At 41.9% G+C, this 14,888-nt stretch overlaps 1 protein-coding gene across 7 annotated transcripts in view; it reads right to left on the bottom strand.

Moving 5' to 3' along the window:
* myo9aa (myosin IXAa) overlaps positions 1-14,888 on the bottom strand; it is a 96,841-nt gene that overhangs the window by 1,452 nt on the left and 80,501 nt on the right. For 5 of the 7 annotated variants that reach the window (XM_085406065.1, XM_085406089.1, XM_085406107.1 and 2 more), the window contains 21 exons: positions 12,583-12,705; positions 11,914-12,063; positions 11,169-11,479; positions 9,093-10,754; positions 8,701-8,800; positions 8,276-8,491; positions 7,293-7,390; positions 6,895-7,031; positions 6,464-6,687; positions 6,204-6,320; positions 5,904-6,092; positions 5,681-5,731; positions 5,422-5,533; positions 4,158-4,219; positions 3,723-3,915; positions 3,479-3,607; positions 3,222-3,327; positions 3,009-3,140; positions 1,901-2,024; positions 277-485; positions 11-153 (listed from right to left, as the gene is read on the bottom strand). In XM_085406065.1, the coding sequence (XP_085262191.1) occupies positions 11-153; positions 277-485; positions 1,901-2,024; positions 3,009-3,140; positions 3,222-3,327; positions 3,479-3,607; positions 3,723-3,915; positions 4,158-4,219; positions 5,422-5,533; positions 5,681-5,731; positions 5,904-6,092; positions 6,204-6,320; positions 6,464-6,687; positions 6,895-7,031; positions 7,293-7,390; positions 8,276-8,491; positions 8,701-8,800; positions 9,093-10,754; positions 11,169-11,479; positions 11,914-12,063; positions 12,583-12,705 (4,588 nt within the window). The remainder of the gene's footprint in view (positions 1-10; positions 154-276; positions 486-1,900; positions 2,025-3,008; positions 3,141-3,221; positions 3,328-3,478; positions 3,608-3,722; positions 3,916-4,157; positions 4,220-5,421; positions 5,534-5,680; positions 5,732-5,903; positions 6,093-6,203; positions 6,321-6,463; positions 6,688-6,894; positions 7,032-7,292; positions 7,391-8,275; positions 8,492-8,700; positions 8,801-9,092; positions 10,755-11,168; positions 11,480-11,913; positions 12,064-12,582; positions 12,706-14,888) is intronic. The other 2 variants (XM_085406082.1, XM_085406115.1) reach the window with 2 other exon arrangements.

Raw genomic sequence — 14,888 nt, 5'->3', positions numbered from 1 at the left:
TATGGCATACCAGAGAAGTCAGAAATGGTCTCTTCAGAGTCCACATTAAGGTTTTCAGAGCTGTCAGCTGTACCGATGGAGGCCTCAGACTCCAGGGTCTCATCATCTGATGCTCGTGGCTCCAGAGACAGCATCTCAAAGGTCAACTCCTCCCTGTAGAGACAAGCATCATCCAGAAAAACAAATGAGCTGCGCACAAGTGATGACACACAGCTGGCATCAATGCAACACACAAGCCAGATAATTCAACATTTAAAGCACAGTGAGAATGTTTACTTCTCTTTCTGAAGGCTTTCAATTTCCTCTGTTAGCACCCTCTCTTCCTGCTGCATGGCTGCCTGCTGATGCTCCGGGATGTCAGGTAACGACTCCGCTCCCTCTTCACCGCCGCTCTCTTCTATGGCAGCGTCAGCCATAGGCTGCAGCCGCGGACTAACAGGAGGTGAAGGTATGTGGTAGCTTGGTCGCTGGGAGCGACCTTTTCCCTGAGGAGCAAATCAAGAGTGGACTTTTAATTTTTTAAAATGTTGGTTATCATAAAATGTAAACGCTGTTATATACATTACAGCTCTTTGAGCTGGCAGCTCTTGACTCACACATGCATTGACCAATCAAACCCAGACACAGTTTATGAACAAACTTTACCTTTTTGGCTGCATCTGGTTGCTTTGAGCAAAAGTAATAAGAATCAAAATATCAGCAGTGCCAGGTTCAAAATGGTCGAGCTTAATGTGCAGAAATAATCTGGTAATTCTAGTGACTGAGTGATAGCTACACTTCAGGAGGACACCATCTTGCACTTCTTTAAAGTTGCAACAATATTACTAATTGCATTATACCAGGGGTGTCAAAGCCTGCAGCCTGTGTGCAGGATCCAGTCCACAGAAAGGTTCAATCTCACCCTGTGCATAGATACTGAGAAGGAGTGGAAGGTTTTTCTTTGGACCTACTGTATTTGGCCCCGGCATTGTGTTGGAAATTGTTAAGAATGAATCACATCATGAGTGGCTATCCAAACTGTGCAAATTCAATCTAAACCAGTATCCTGAATCATCGGTTTTACAGCCTTCAACCTTGGGATCATGAGTTATTTTATTTTCAGTTTCACAAAGAAACTGACCCACAATGTGCTAATTGCTATTTGCTGTATTACACTAAAGCCGGACTGACATTTTATAAATGGAAAAAAAAAATCACATGTGAGTGAGTTCTTTTATTTTAATAGGTTATACAATGGTCAGCATGTGTTCAAATTTCCTGAACATGGTTCATTAACTAAAATGACTCTGACACCCCTGCGTTACACTAAAATGGCACTTCGTTGGGGAATGAAAGTCTTCCAACCCATCGAAGAAGAGAAGCCAGAAGAAAAACACAATGATGACCTATGTCCACAATTTATGTAGACAGTTTCCTAAAAAGCCTTTATGCTGAATGCCCTGAAAACATTCTATTAACATACAGCGATAAAGTAAATCTAATTATGAGATTTAATTGCATCCACATGAGATGGTAATAGAACACAATATGGCAAGAAGAACAACAACAAAACAGACTCAGTGCCATGATGACTCGTGCTTGATGGGTGGATGACAGATGTTTATATCTCAACATATACTGGATACAGTGTTCTGTACACCACAACACTGGATGATTCTTTGGGGATGCAAACCATGGTGTGCGTTTACATACCGTAATGTGTGCTATGCACATAAATCTAACAGCTATTAGTACTGGTCTCTGGGTAAAGGAAAAGACATGTTAGGGAGGAGAGAAGCAGGTTATAAAGGAGGAAATCATGGCAGGTCAAGCAGTGAAGGAGTAAAGGTTAGGTAGATTTACAGTAGTAATGAGTCATTTCTCTGATAACTGTGGGCCTGGTCATGCTGATTGAGCTTACCATTGACCGTCGGATATGCGTCAGTTTGGACTTGGCTTTATTCTCAGCAAACTCCAGAGTGCTGATGTCCTTTAGTCTCACTTTGTACTTATTCATCTGTTCACAGATAATAAGTTCTACGCACCTATGAAGAGGCAGCAAGAGACAAACTTCAGTTACTGGAAATTTCAAACAGTGCTGCAAAACGATAACTTCATATAAAAAGGTATATAACATTCCTCTCCATGCAGTTTTTTTCCCCCATACGGTACAATATATGGCATTTCTCTTCGCTTGGGTTACTGATTTCTATGGTTTTCTGTCAAGAAAGTAAATTAAATCTCTCAAGCCACTAACTCTATCCACCATTAGCGAGGAAATCTGCAGCAAAGCAGGCCAAACGCAATTCAAATCAATCCAACTTTATTTATATATTATTATATATATTTATATAGTATTAAACTATAACTCATTTCCAAATACACATATATCAAAGCAAACATTTGGAGACAGCACTGAGGAAAAACAGACTGTATTGAACTGATATGAAGCAACAATGCTGTTCTGTTACTAAGTAATGACTAAAATCACCACAGCTGACCTCTGTTCTGACTGCTTGTTCCTTTGTAACCTTCCCCACTTTCTTCTCTCATCAGTACTGGAGCCAGACTATTTTTATATATATTATTTATATTCTAAATAAAACTGATTCTTCAGTTTTATCAATCAATCATTCTTATTAAGACCATAAGAAAAAAGGAATCTGGAATGTTTACAAACTTTATTCTTTTCATTAATGCTGTTATTTAAATGGGTGGTTATGCTATTAAAATGTGTGTCAATGGCCAAAACTCCGCTTCTGAGTATGTGTTGATCCCCCTCAGAGGCTTTGTTATTGTTTGTGTGGTACAGCCAGGTGTGGTCTATAATGGAAATGGCCACCCTTGGCCACCCATTGGGTCCACAGCTGCGTCCCAGTCATAGAAAGGGATACCAGTGTGGTTTTTCATGCTTAACTTTACTGTTCCGATATGAAACAGATTAAGTCAACATCAGTTTTCCTTTACCAAGATCTATTACCTTAGACAAAGGCAGTGAATTGTTTGACAGACATTAGACATAGCCTTACGCTGTTGTCTTGTTGATGTCCTGGACGCTCTGCAGTGGGTCAGTGGTGTCAGGACAGCGAAGGATGCAAGGAGCAAAAACTATAGCCAAGGCATTAGGTGACATACGGTTTGTCTCCTCTTCCAAAGCAATCCTAAAAGAATGAATTCTGCGTTTTACTTGTCTATCAAGAAGGAACTAAATCATCTTCACATATTAAGGAAAAAACTGTTACCTGACGAGATGAAATATGAGGCGTTCCAGAGTGTTTAGATGAGTTCTGCTTAGCTGGTCAATAACTGAATACACACCTCTGGTCATTTCCTTTTTATCCTGCAAACCTGTGAATTAATATCCCACACAAGAACTCACTTTTTACTATTGCAGCAAACCAATACACATACATTCTGATGTCTGCAGAATATGTGTGGCCAAATTCTCAAGTGCAATTCAACTGAACCACAGCAATAGTCGGCATATGTGACCACTCACCCATGACACGTATGAATTCGTCATACAGCTCAAATGTCATCAGAGGATTAGGCAGGTCTCTCAGCCACTGCTTGAAAACACTAGCAATAACGTGGATGTTGTAGTCGTCCAGATTCATGTTCTCCACATCTGTGGGACCACAAAGACAATGCAGACACAAAACGCAGACACTGAGTAATTGCAAGCAGCTTTTTAAAACCAGCTAGCACCGTTCACCTGCTCACTGAGTTGCAGCCAAGTTTACCTGTATCAAGTCCCAGCTTGAGCTCCTTAATTTTATTGGTGGAACCAGATTTGCGGTAAATTCCCTCAGTGTAGAGGCCGTGCATCTCAATGTAGTTGATAAGCTTCTCCACTACCAGAGGCACTGTTCTCTCATCGTTAGTCAGGCGAGAAACTTCTACTCCAAACTGTCTGGAGGACAGCTCTGGATCGAACTATTCAGACACAACCATAATATGCTCTTATAAAAACACACATATGACACATGCCTTCACACCATTCAGAGTTCATCCAAAACTAATGTTATAGTTTAAATATCATTAATTCAGCAAACTAAGTACAGTCTTTAACAATTTTCATAAGATCAAAAAGTAGAAATAACACTAACTACTGTACATAAACCCACAATTACTGTCATGGGACATCACTGCGACGGTGCACAATATGGCCGACTCACCTTCTTACTGCATTTGGTGGTCGTCTTCTGGCAGCACTTTCTGTGGCAGGCATACCGGCACACTGGATAGACACAGCCATAGAGATCAAAAACATCATTTCCATTATCCACAGAAAGACAGTGCCTCCTCATTATTCAGCAGAAGTTGTAAGAAAAGGTTAAAAAAACATAAAAAATTCAGCACATGAGAAGCCAAAGCAGTGTTGGCTGGCACGAAGAAAACATCCTGTGTGACTAAAGGGCAAAATTGTGTGGAGAAATCTCTGGAGACACGGAGCCGCAGACCCCATGAGTCCAGTTGAAAACAATCTGATTAGGGCCGAGGAGGGAGAGAAGGGAGGGGCTCTATCTCTGAGGCCAGACTGAGCACAGCTCGGCCAGAGAAGGGGTGTGTGTGTGTGTGTGTGTGTGTGTGTGTGTGTGTGTGTGTGTGTGTGTGTGTGTGTCCGCGCAAAACTTCATGTGAACATCCACGTGAAGCACAGATGTGTGTCTGTGCGCATTTGCGGTCATGAAAAAGTTAATTCTTTTATATCATATTAATTAAATTAGTTGGATTATGTAACTGATACTCTGGCATTCCCATTGCTATCTTGACCTATCTGGTTTGCATAGTCACAGGAACTTGATTACTTTTGGGGGGAAGCAAGCTCACATAAGCAATTAAAGGTTTACGTTTATGTGTAGAATGAAGGTCATGGTTAGGCTGAGGCCAAGTCTCTATGAAACATATAAAAGTGAAAGTCTAATGCCCTCTGCTATGGAACCAACAGTATGTGTGTCCGTGTATGGAGCACACTGACATCAGTGTTAAGGACATTTCAATTATTTGGTCTTTCCACCACTCTGGGAATTTTTAGTCTTTAACTTCACTCAGCAAGAACCTCGGACAACCTCAACAAGCTCGACTTTATCTGCACCGTTTCCATCAGAGGATGTTTTAAAGGAGTAAATCTGGGATTTGCTTCATTATGGTTCAGTTAACTATTAAAAGTGTTATAATTAGTTCATTTTAAAACTACTGATGTTCCTCCATCAGAGGGACTACTCTTCATGTGACAATGCAAATTACAGCATCACATATATTTTAAGGTTGACAGAGCAGCACATCCAGGATTAAAACCTTTTTTTGATTATTAATTTTCTGTCACAAACATTTTTGTGCTAGCACGCTCCACATTCAGTGGCCTTCGAAGCGTCCACTTTTCCTGGCTGTATTACACTCAGGTGTTCTTTAGCTGTGACACTGTGCGTGCATACTCACATTTGCACACACAGGCCCGGTCCATCATCCAGATGAGCGACGAGCAATATTCACAGTATGTGGGGATGCTGTACTGGGTGGACTTGAAGATGTGGCCGTTATGCTCCTCCACCTGCAGGGGGCAGCAGAGCACAGGTTCATTTGGTTTGCTTTCATATATTTTATATTGTTTGAGTGCACTTTTTTCTGATTACATCACTATTTTTTGCAATGATTGTGAGCATGCCCTTAATGTTGACGAGGATAAAGGCAAATTTACATTGTCTGTGTCCTTCTTCCTTCGTTTCTTGCGTTCAGGTTTTGGCAATGGCTGCAGTTAAAAAAAAAGAAAGAAAAAGACAAATGATAATAAGAGATATTTTACTTCTTATTATATTTCATTATCAATAAATAGCACCCAGTAGTTTTTTGTAAATATAAATTATTTGTGTGCCTATCAGAGTTGTGTCTATTCACCTGTACAGTGAGAAGAGTGTCATTACCTTACTGAGTGCACAGTGTGCAGGTTTGTACTCAATCATGAACTCGTCCAGGAAAATCTTAAAGGTGTTCCCCCACACTTTGACAGGAGACTCCCTCCAGTCCCTCTGCTCCTGTCGCATTATCTTCTCCAAGATTTGCTCAAACAGTGCATGAAGGTCTTTGTAGCGGATACTCTTACCGTCATCCATCTAGGGAGGAGTCACAGGAAGAGTGCAGTATTTATCTTTCTAGTCTGGGAACACGTGACTTTTCAGTTTGAATGGTTATATTCAAATATAAAAAGCCTTCAGAGGACTTACTGCGAGTGCTGTGGAGTAGGAGTTGAAGATATTAAGACGAAATTCCTTCAGAGCCTTTTTAAACACGATGTCCACCAAGGTGTCCTTTTTACTGTCCTCTGCATCCAAGTCGTTGATCTAAAACATGACACCAACATAGCATGATCATAAACGACACTGGACTAATACCTGATGTGCAGTTCAAATATAAAGAATCAAAACTCTGATACTCAAGTTCATCTTCGAGCTCTACGTAATGCAGATGGCATATATTGCTGTACCTTCTTCACAAGGAAGTCGTTCATGCTCCTGTAGTCGCCGATGGAGGTCAGTATCTGCAGCGTGTCATTCTGCCGCTGGGCAGACTCCAGAGCCACGCTGCTGATCTTCACACTACGCCTCCGCTTCACCTTGGGAGATGGCTCCCTGTTCTCTTTCGAGTCTCTAAATGACTGATTTAAGGTCAGATCAGGACTGCATGGCGGCGACATGTTTTCCTGACCTGCTACAAGGAAGAGAACTCCAATCAGTGACGCTTCAGAGGCAACAATATTATTTTTATTCAATATATTTGAAGAACTAATTACATTTATTTAGTAAAAAGCTTTTCAGCATCTATTATCTCCTACTCAACAACTTTCAGTTCTTAAAAGACAAAAAAAATAATAACAGTATATCTGAAATGGATACATTTTACTCTTGGAAATCACACCTTCTCCAAGCAGAGGACCAGTGTCTCCAGTGTCTCCATCCAAGGCCTCAGCCCCACAGATCAGCTTTTCTCTGGAAGTCTTCTTATCCCCGTACTTGCTCTTGCCCCAAAAACGCGGCCCAAGAATCTTACGACTCCTAGTCGAAAGGAAACAGAAGTGACAAGCAAATGAAAAAGTCTCAAAAACCCAAATCATACAAAAACAAAAATCGTGTCAATGACAAGACATGGCTGTATGCAGAAGACTCTTTTCTGAAGGTAATAGCACTCTATGTGATACAATCGATGTGTATATATGTTATTTTGCTCATGTTTTTATATGGTTTTATATAGTTATGCTTTTCTTTTGTGTGCATTTTCCTATTTTTTTGCTAGAAATGCAAAGTTGAAGAGCAAACCTTCCATCTTGTGAATTTTTACGTAGAGAGTCCTCTTTGACCAAATCGCCTGATGACATGGTTTTGTGTAGCTTCTTTTTCTCCTCGGAGCTTGCAGGCTGAAACAACATCGGGACAGGTAACATTTTAAGACAAAATGGCAAAATGAGAAGAAGAAAAAAAGAGATTCCATTTCTTCAAGTATGATTATGAGCTGAAGGCAAAAATGAGCCACTAGATGGCAGCACCACATCACCGGTGCTGCACTGGCTGAAATTACATTTTGCCAAACATGATGTAAAAAAGGTATAACACAAATACTAAAGCACAAGGCTTGTAATATAGAGTTGAAAACAAATGATACAGTTCAGTTTTTTTGTAGTTGAGGAGAATAAGAGTTTAAGTGATGGGAAGAAAAAAAAAATCAAGACCAAATTTTTCTTTTATGATTTTCAAGGTTTGGCTAGTGGCTGGTGTTATCTGCTAAGAGAAAGAAGAATCAGGTGACATGCAAATCTTACTACCAAGGAAGGAACTGTGAGAGAAAATGAAGCCAAATTATGTTAGAAAAGCATCTATGTTAAAAAGTTTCATGTTTCAGGAAGAACACGTTTCAAAAGGTCTCCTGCATCGTGATGCATAAATCCAGATTCACACTCACTGCTGATTTCTAGAGCGGTTATCAAATGTAGTAGTAGATTCAAAGTTGTGATGTGCTTAAATTCACGTCTTTAAAAGCTGACATGAATATTACACATTACCCCAAACATAAAATCCAAAATGATCTCAAGGCAGGTATTCCAATATGCCTTTGAAATACCTGCCAGAAAACTTGTTAATTTTTTAAAAAACTTATTATTGAGAAAAGAGAAATTTATTGGAGCTCATATTGATTCAGAGGTGTGATGCAGACCTATGCTCTCTCTGCTGAGTGGGTTAGAAAGAGAAGCCACGCTTATAAGAACTTAGAGAGGGCCACTTGTGGCTTGGATGGCGCCTGTTACCATGTCTGAGTCACTGAAACAGGACTCTCTTAGGCATGTCTCCGTGGAGCTCTGTTTGGAGTGGGGTAGAGTGTAATGACGGGGGCTGTGGAGGCTGTCGCCATCATAGTCCTCCTCGTCTGAATCGCCCCCAACTGAGAGAAAGGGGGTGCGGGTGAGGAAGTCGGAGCGGGTCCGTGCCATTCTGGCTTTCTTTTTTTGGCCCGCTCTGCCAACCTGGAGTTTACCAGAAGTGATAACAGCATGTTTTAATGGAGCCTTTAATAACCTGAGCTTCAGTACATCGTGGTCCTCATGTTGGTGTACTGCGCTATGCTTAGCTGAGCTATCCTGCCAAGATTCATTCGTTCACAATACAAAACTGCACTCCTGAAAATATGCAAACACACGTCAAACAAAATGCTCATTTTAAAAAAATTGCTTACATCCCGCGCTTTTGTTCCCTTAGACGATTTGGGCACAGACGTTGGTTCCTCTTTGGAGATGGCAGCTTGTGTGTCTTTAGTGACAGTATCAGTGGCAAACCTGATGGGAAAAAACATAAGCACAGAAAATTTCATCAATGTAGTGAATCTATTAAGTAATAAGCATGAACAAATGTGTCATGCTTATTGCTTAATAGAGGTAGAGAACTCCAGAGTATGGAAGAAAAATTAAAGACACTCTTCTGTTACTTCGGAGTCATTTGAAACATCCCAAAATGTATGTTTATTTGGAGAAACGAGACAAGCTCTGTGAAAAGTCCCAGCCTCCACCTCAAATCTGCTATTGTAGTACAAAAAATAAAAATGCATAAATAGTTTAATTTGGTACTCACTTTGCAAATGTCACTTTGTCATTTGGAGAGAAGAAGATGCTGCCAGGCTTATCTCTCATACCAACAGCAGTGCCTTGATCGCTTGGTGGCTTCTTGGCAGTTGCTCTCTCTTTAATTCCTCCCCTGTCTCTGGACTCTAGTGTGAGTTTGGGTGCCCAGCCCTCGGGAACTGGCTTATTCTCCATGTGAATTTTTGTAGGAGGAGAAGCAGGTGGTGGAGGCTGCTGGGGTTGAGGAACAGTGGAGTCTGACAGCGTCCTGGTATGAGGAACCTCCCCTGCTGCTCTCTGAACCAGCACCGAAATGGGTCTGAGGGGCTTCCTGGAGGCTGCGGTTCCACTGACATCTTGTCCGCTCTGTCGACTCTGCTCTATCTTGAGCAGAGCCTCGTCTTTTTGTTTCTCAAACATATCTCTTTCATACTGAGCGAAGTAGAGACGCTGCTTCTCCAGCACTTCTTTCTGACGTCTTATCTGCTCCATCATCTCCTTTTCATTCTGCTGCTGCTGATTACGCTGCCTTTCCTCCTTCTCCTCGTTCAGGCGCACCAGCTTCTCTATGACAGCCTGGTCCGCTTGAGGCACTGAGGTGGGAGCAGGGACGGCAGGTCTGTCTGGTTTCTTTGATGCAGGTGTTAAGTCGCCCGTCTGGGCTGTAGAATCTCGAACTTCTACAGAGGGGCGGACAGCGTTACTCAGCTCCTCACTTAGTGGTATTTCTTTCTGCATACTGATGACCACCACCACTGGGCGCCGTGTTGACTCTCTTCTGTTGATGACTGATGTGGCTGTGGAGACGGCTGCATCTTTGCTTTGTTGAGATTCTGCAGCAGAATGGGAGATTACTGCGCTGCCCTCACCAGCAGGGACATAAAAGGTTGGGAGGTAGTCGACTTTGGGCGGATCTACATGGGCGGGGTCCGTTTTGATCGGGCTGCCTTGGTGGGCAACAGTATCAGAAAGCTCTGTCCTGTATGGTTCCGCTGGCTTGGGGCTTGTTGAAACAACATCCACCTTAGGGTCTGAAACTGGAGAAACTGGCGGGAGAGGGGAGAAGGGGTCCTCAATGTCTGTCACCTCTTCTCTGGCCTTTGGTGGCTCCTCATCCATCATGAGAAGCTCAAAGCTGCCTTTGGAGCTCTGGCTGTCAGGTGTGCCTTGGGGTGAAAGCAGAGGTGGGCTTGCAGGAGGCACCAGCTCAAGAGACCAGCGCCGGTCTTCGCACGGGGACGCTGCTCCGCCGCTATTTGCCCGCACTTTGAGAAGCTCCAGGCTGAACTGGGCCTGCTCCAACTCTCTCATCCGCCGGCTCTCTCTCTTGGCCCGGGTGGTTCTCTGGCTAGGTTCATCTGCAGTCCTAGCCCTTTCTCGCACCGTCACAGAGGGTGCTGGTACTGAAGTTGCTGCTTCAGTTTGTGTTTTGGAGGGGCTCTCTTTTGTCGCAGCATCTTCTCCTCCTGCCTCCTTAACCACCTCCTGGAGGCTCTTTTCTCGTTGTTCGTAGGAACGATCCTCCCAAGTGCTGAGGTCCAGTCCCATAATTATTTCTTGTGGCTCCTCCTCCTCGTCTTGCGAGAGGCTCACCTGGCCATTCTGGAGCTGAAGGAGCTGTTCCTGCTGCTCCCTTTTCGCCCTGAGTTTCTGCTCTCTTAGTTTCTTGAAGCTGACAATCAGGAAAGTATTACTGTGTTAACGTAAATTAAACATCTAACATCTTTCATCACTCTTTGTACAAGTAAAGTTACTGATGACAAATTTGATCTAGCTCGAACATTCAGCGGTGTCGGAGTCTCATACACAAATTCTGAGCTCACAGCAGCTCAGCTGTAGAGCTGCTTTGGGACGGATTGCTTGCGTAATTCTATGCTGTTACATGTACCAAGCCTAGCCTGAACAATGCCCAAATACATGGCAGGAGCTGTGTGCAAAGATTAATCTGGTTTTTAACCAGCTTTAGAGGGGGGAGAAAAAAAATAAAAATCACACAGTCATCTACTCTTAGAAGCTATTTTCAGAGTATTGACCCTTTTAAAATGCTTATATACCTGAAGTTTCTATAAACAGGTGCATGGCTTACCTTCGCCTGGTGAGGAAGCCTTTGCAAACTGCCTGTAGTTGTATCACAGCAGCATACAGGCGCAAGTCGGCTTCTCTGGCTCGGTGACAGCGCCAGGCTGCCTGAATGACCAGAGCTGCCGTGCAGCGCCGACGGAGCCAGAACCTCCATGCCCTCTGTAGCACCAGAGCAGCCGCCCTCCACAGCCTGAACCTCTGACGATCTCTGTAACCTCGCCAGTGTTTCTGCAGACACAAAGCTGCCCCCTCCTGGACACTGAGGTCATAGTCGTCATCCTCCTCGTCTATGGACCGGACAGAGCGCCACCATCTCTGTAATGAAAACATCTTTCATGCTCATCGAAGACAACTAATCCAATAATGTACAAGCACCTTCGTTCAAAGTGGACTTCGATTTTTTTTCTTTTTAACTGGGAGTGTCAAATGAAGGAAATTACAATAGTTGGCATAAGGAGGTGGCTGACAATATCATCTGTGAGTGAGGTGTTCTTCCACGTACGTTCATATTCTTTTTGCAAACTTTGCACTGTACTTAACACATTATTACATAGAACAAAGAGGACAATGGGCTGTGATTCATTTTCAGTTACAATACACAGACCCTTTTGCCTGATATAGGCATAAAATTAAACAAAACAAAATTAAAAATCTCACAAATTCTATAGTAAGAACTCAGACATAAGGAAATGACTGATGCAAAGTAGATGGAGATGAAAGGAGTGACGGGGAAGAGCGCTGTACTATACCTGGATGCAGACCGCTGCTTCTCTCATCCGGACAAACTGCTTCCTCTCCAGCTGGGCTCTGAATCGCCGCTGCAGCATGACGATGAGTCTCAGAACTTCCTTGTGGAGGAAGGCCTGCAGCTGCTGACGCTCAGCCTCCCGCAGAAACACCTGAGGGGAGGAGCCGTGATGGAGTCAGTACAGGGCATCCACACTTATTGAGACAAAACTTTAAAAAAAAAAAATCAATTACAAGCAAACACACATGCTTCAGAAAGCCTTGGATGCATATGTGGTCACAAGAATGTCAAGAATGACCCTCTAATTATATAGACACCATCCCAGAAACATGCACTCCTCTATCATGCCCCATTCATACCCTAGACAAAAATACCAAATATGTGACACTCATATTTCTTTTTTTAAATCCTCATTAAAGAGGATTCTTTAATGAGTTTATCCCGACTCCCCATCCATAATGTCCTTGACCAGTCACGGTTTTCCTTGTATTTAACTGTTAAAAAAAACTAAAGAAATCAGTTGAAACAATGTAAAAACCTCACATTTTTTTCAGTGAATGACTCTCATATCATGGATATGTACACAGAAAATGTAACACACATCAGAAATAGCCTCGACAGTTTTTAAGCTGATATAAAAGATCTGGAGAAAAGAAGGGAGAAGGATTACCTTTGTCTTTCCAACTTGATATCCATCTGCTTTTAGGTCTAGCTGGTCCAGGCACTGCTGGATGCCCTCTCTGGTAGCACTGGTGCCCTCTGGAAGCAGCACACTGAAGTGGTGGACAAAGTCCTATCAAAGAAACAAGGACAGATATTAATGAGATGCATCCCACAGCTCTGTTATGTTCTGGATTTTAATTTTTTAAAAGTCACAAGATTCCTGTACAGAGATGTTTCACTTTAGTGGGGATTAATTTAAAATATGTCTCCAGACTGAAACGAGACACCCTTCTTACAGGAACAGCAACATTTTAAAAAATGCTGTCGAGCATCATGTGGTTTCAGGTGAAAATCCATGTCATCCGTAGTTAAGCTCAAACATCATGGTATAAATATGCTGAACTCCCACTCTTCAAACTGAGGCTCATTGTCTGAAGTCAATACAGTCTGCACCCTGGGCTGTAGGGGGTTGACAGGGAAACAGATGCTGTGTTTATACAATTACAAGCACGGGGAGTGTTTCGGAAAGCAGGGGACAAAGTAGAGCCTCTGTTCTGAACAGCAGAGTCCTCCAAAATGATCCCATGCTCAAGATATTTCTAATTACAGCTGACCGCAGCACTCAATATGTTTGGGAGAATTTTTGGTAAATGACCAACTCTGATGCTAAAATTATCAAAGTGAGGTCATCGAAATACCAGCTCACTGGTATTATAAACTAAATGTTAGACTTAAAGCCATAATGATATGAACATATAGAAAGTAAGCTGTTTTTATAGTAGCATTACAAATTTTATTGGAAATTTTATTTCGCATTGATTGAAGAGCTAGTTGGTAGGGTAAAGGTTAAAACTATAACTATATGCATCCAAGAAATAAAAATAAAAGTTGAGCTACTTGATTAGAAATTCATACATCTGTGGGACCTGGGTGGCACTGCATTAAAAACATGGAAATCACTGCATGGACTCAAGAACATGTCCAGAAACCGGTCACAGTGCCATTCACAAAGCTGAGCAAAGCTCTGCCATGGAGAGAAGCCATATGTGAGCATGATCTAGAAAACCTGCTGTCTTCTCTGGGGTAAAGTTCATCTGGGGCAAAGTGGAAAACTGTTCATTTACAGACTGCTGTTAGAAGAAGAGGGGATGCTGCACATTGGTAACCGTGGCGTGTCCAAGCCTTTTTGAGAAAAGTTGCTCCCATCAAATTCAAAATTATTTCATTTTTTTCTTTAAATCGAGCATTTTCTCACTTTAAACATCTGACATTTGGACAAACTTAAAGAGTCACCTATGTTAAAATGCCTCTGAAATTACTATTTAGGAATCCTGGCAGTAAAGATCTTAAATAATAAAACTATACTGGTTACACGCCTCCACAACATGGAAAGCAAATGAAAAAAAAAAACTGAGGTAGGAGTGAGCCACTCCCAAATCTGCATCTAACTTCATCTGCTTTATTAGTCACATTTCTTACAGGGTTGACATCATTCCTATGAGAGCCAGTGTGGTTAAAGATGGCTGCCACATCACATCCCTCATAAGTCCCTCATGACACAACATACAATGAACCCCCAAATGAAGCAACATCACCGACAAGTTTCCTGGAGATGAATTCATGGCTGGCGCCTGCACTTGTGGAAACATGAGTGTTGTTTAAGTTTTGGCTCAGGAGCGCTTCAGCAGCACTCTGGCCTGCGTAGCTATGATCTACTGCTGAACTTTTAGCAACTGGCTCTTTCAGTGCATTCTGGAAATTAAGATCTTTGGCATTTATCGACAAAGATCGCAAAATAACGCAAGAAGGGGAGATTCGGGAAATGAACAGTGTTTAAAGGGGAGCTTCAGTTTTACACAGATTAGTTCACTAATCAGGGTAAATGCTCAGCCTGAGAAAATTTATGAATAGTGTCTTCTGTAGGTCTGCAGGCCTTTGTCAAGACAAATAACTTAATAACGAAAAGTTTTGCTGCAAACCTTTTAGTTTATTATGGAAAGCACATAATCGGGTATCATAGGACAGATTAAAGACAGATCTTCCATCATTCTCTCATAAAGTTTACATGATTTTTATGATGAAAGCAACATGTTGCATCCAAAGAAAAAAAACAAAACAATAAATGACGGTTATAAAGATAGGGTTGTAAATTGAGTTCTTGAGAGTTATTTTACTTTAAAAAAAACCAAAATTATAATTATTAGTGATTGTATAAAATATGTTTACTTCCATTATTCGTTTGTCTAACAAAAAATGATCTATCTTAAAATATATTTTATATTGTACTGTACCTGGTTTAGTCACAAGTAACTT

Source organism: Rhamphochromis longiceps, linkage group LG1 (assembly GCF_057381845.1).
Source record: "Rhamphochromis longiceps isolate RC_006_pf linkage group LG1, R_longiceps_female_GT1.1, whole genome shotgun sequence".
Taxonomy (NCBI): Eukaryota; Metazoa; Chordata; class Actinopteri; order Cichliformes; family Cichlidae; genus Rhamphochromis; species Rhamphochromis longiceps.
The sequence above is the reverse complement of the archived record's forward strand: the minus strand, read 5'-3'. Positions and strand labels throughout refer to the sequence as shown.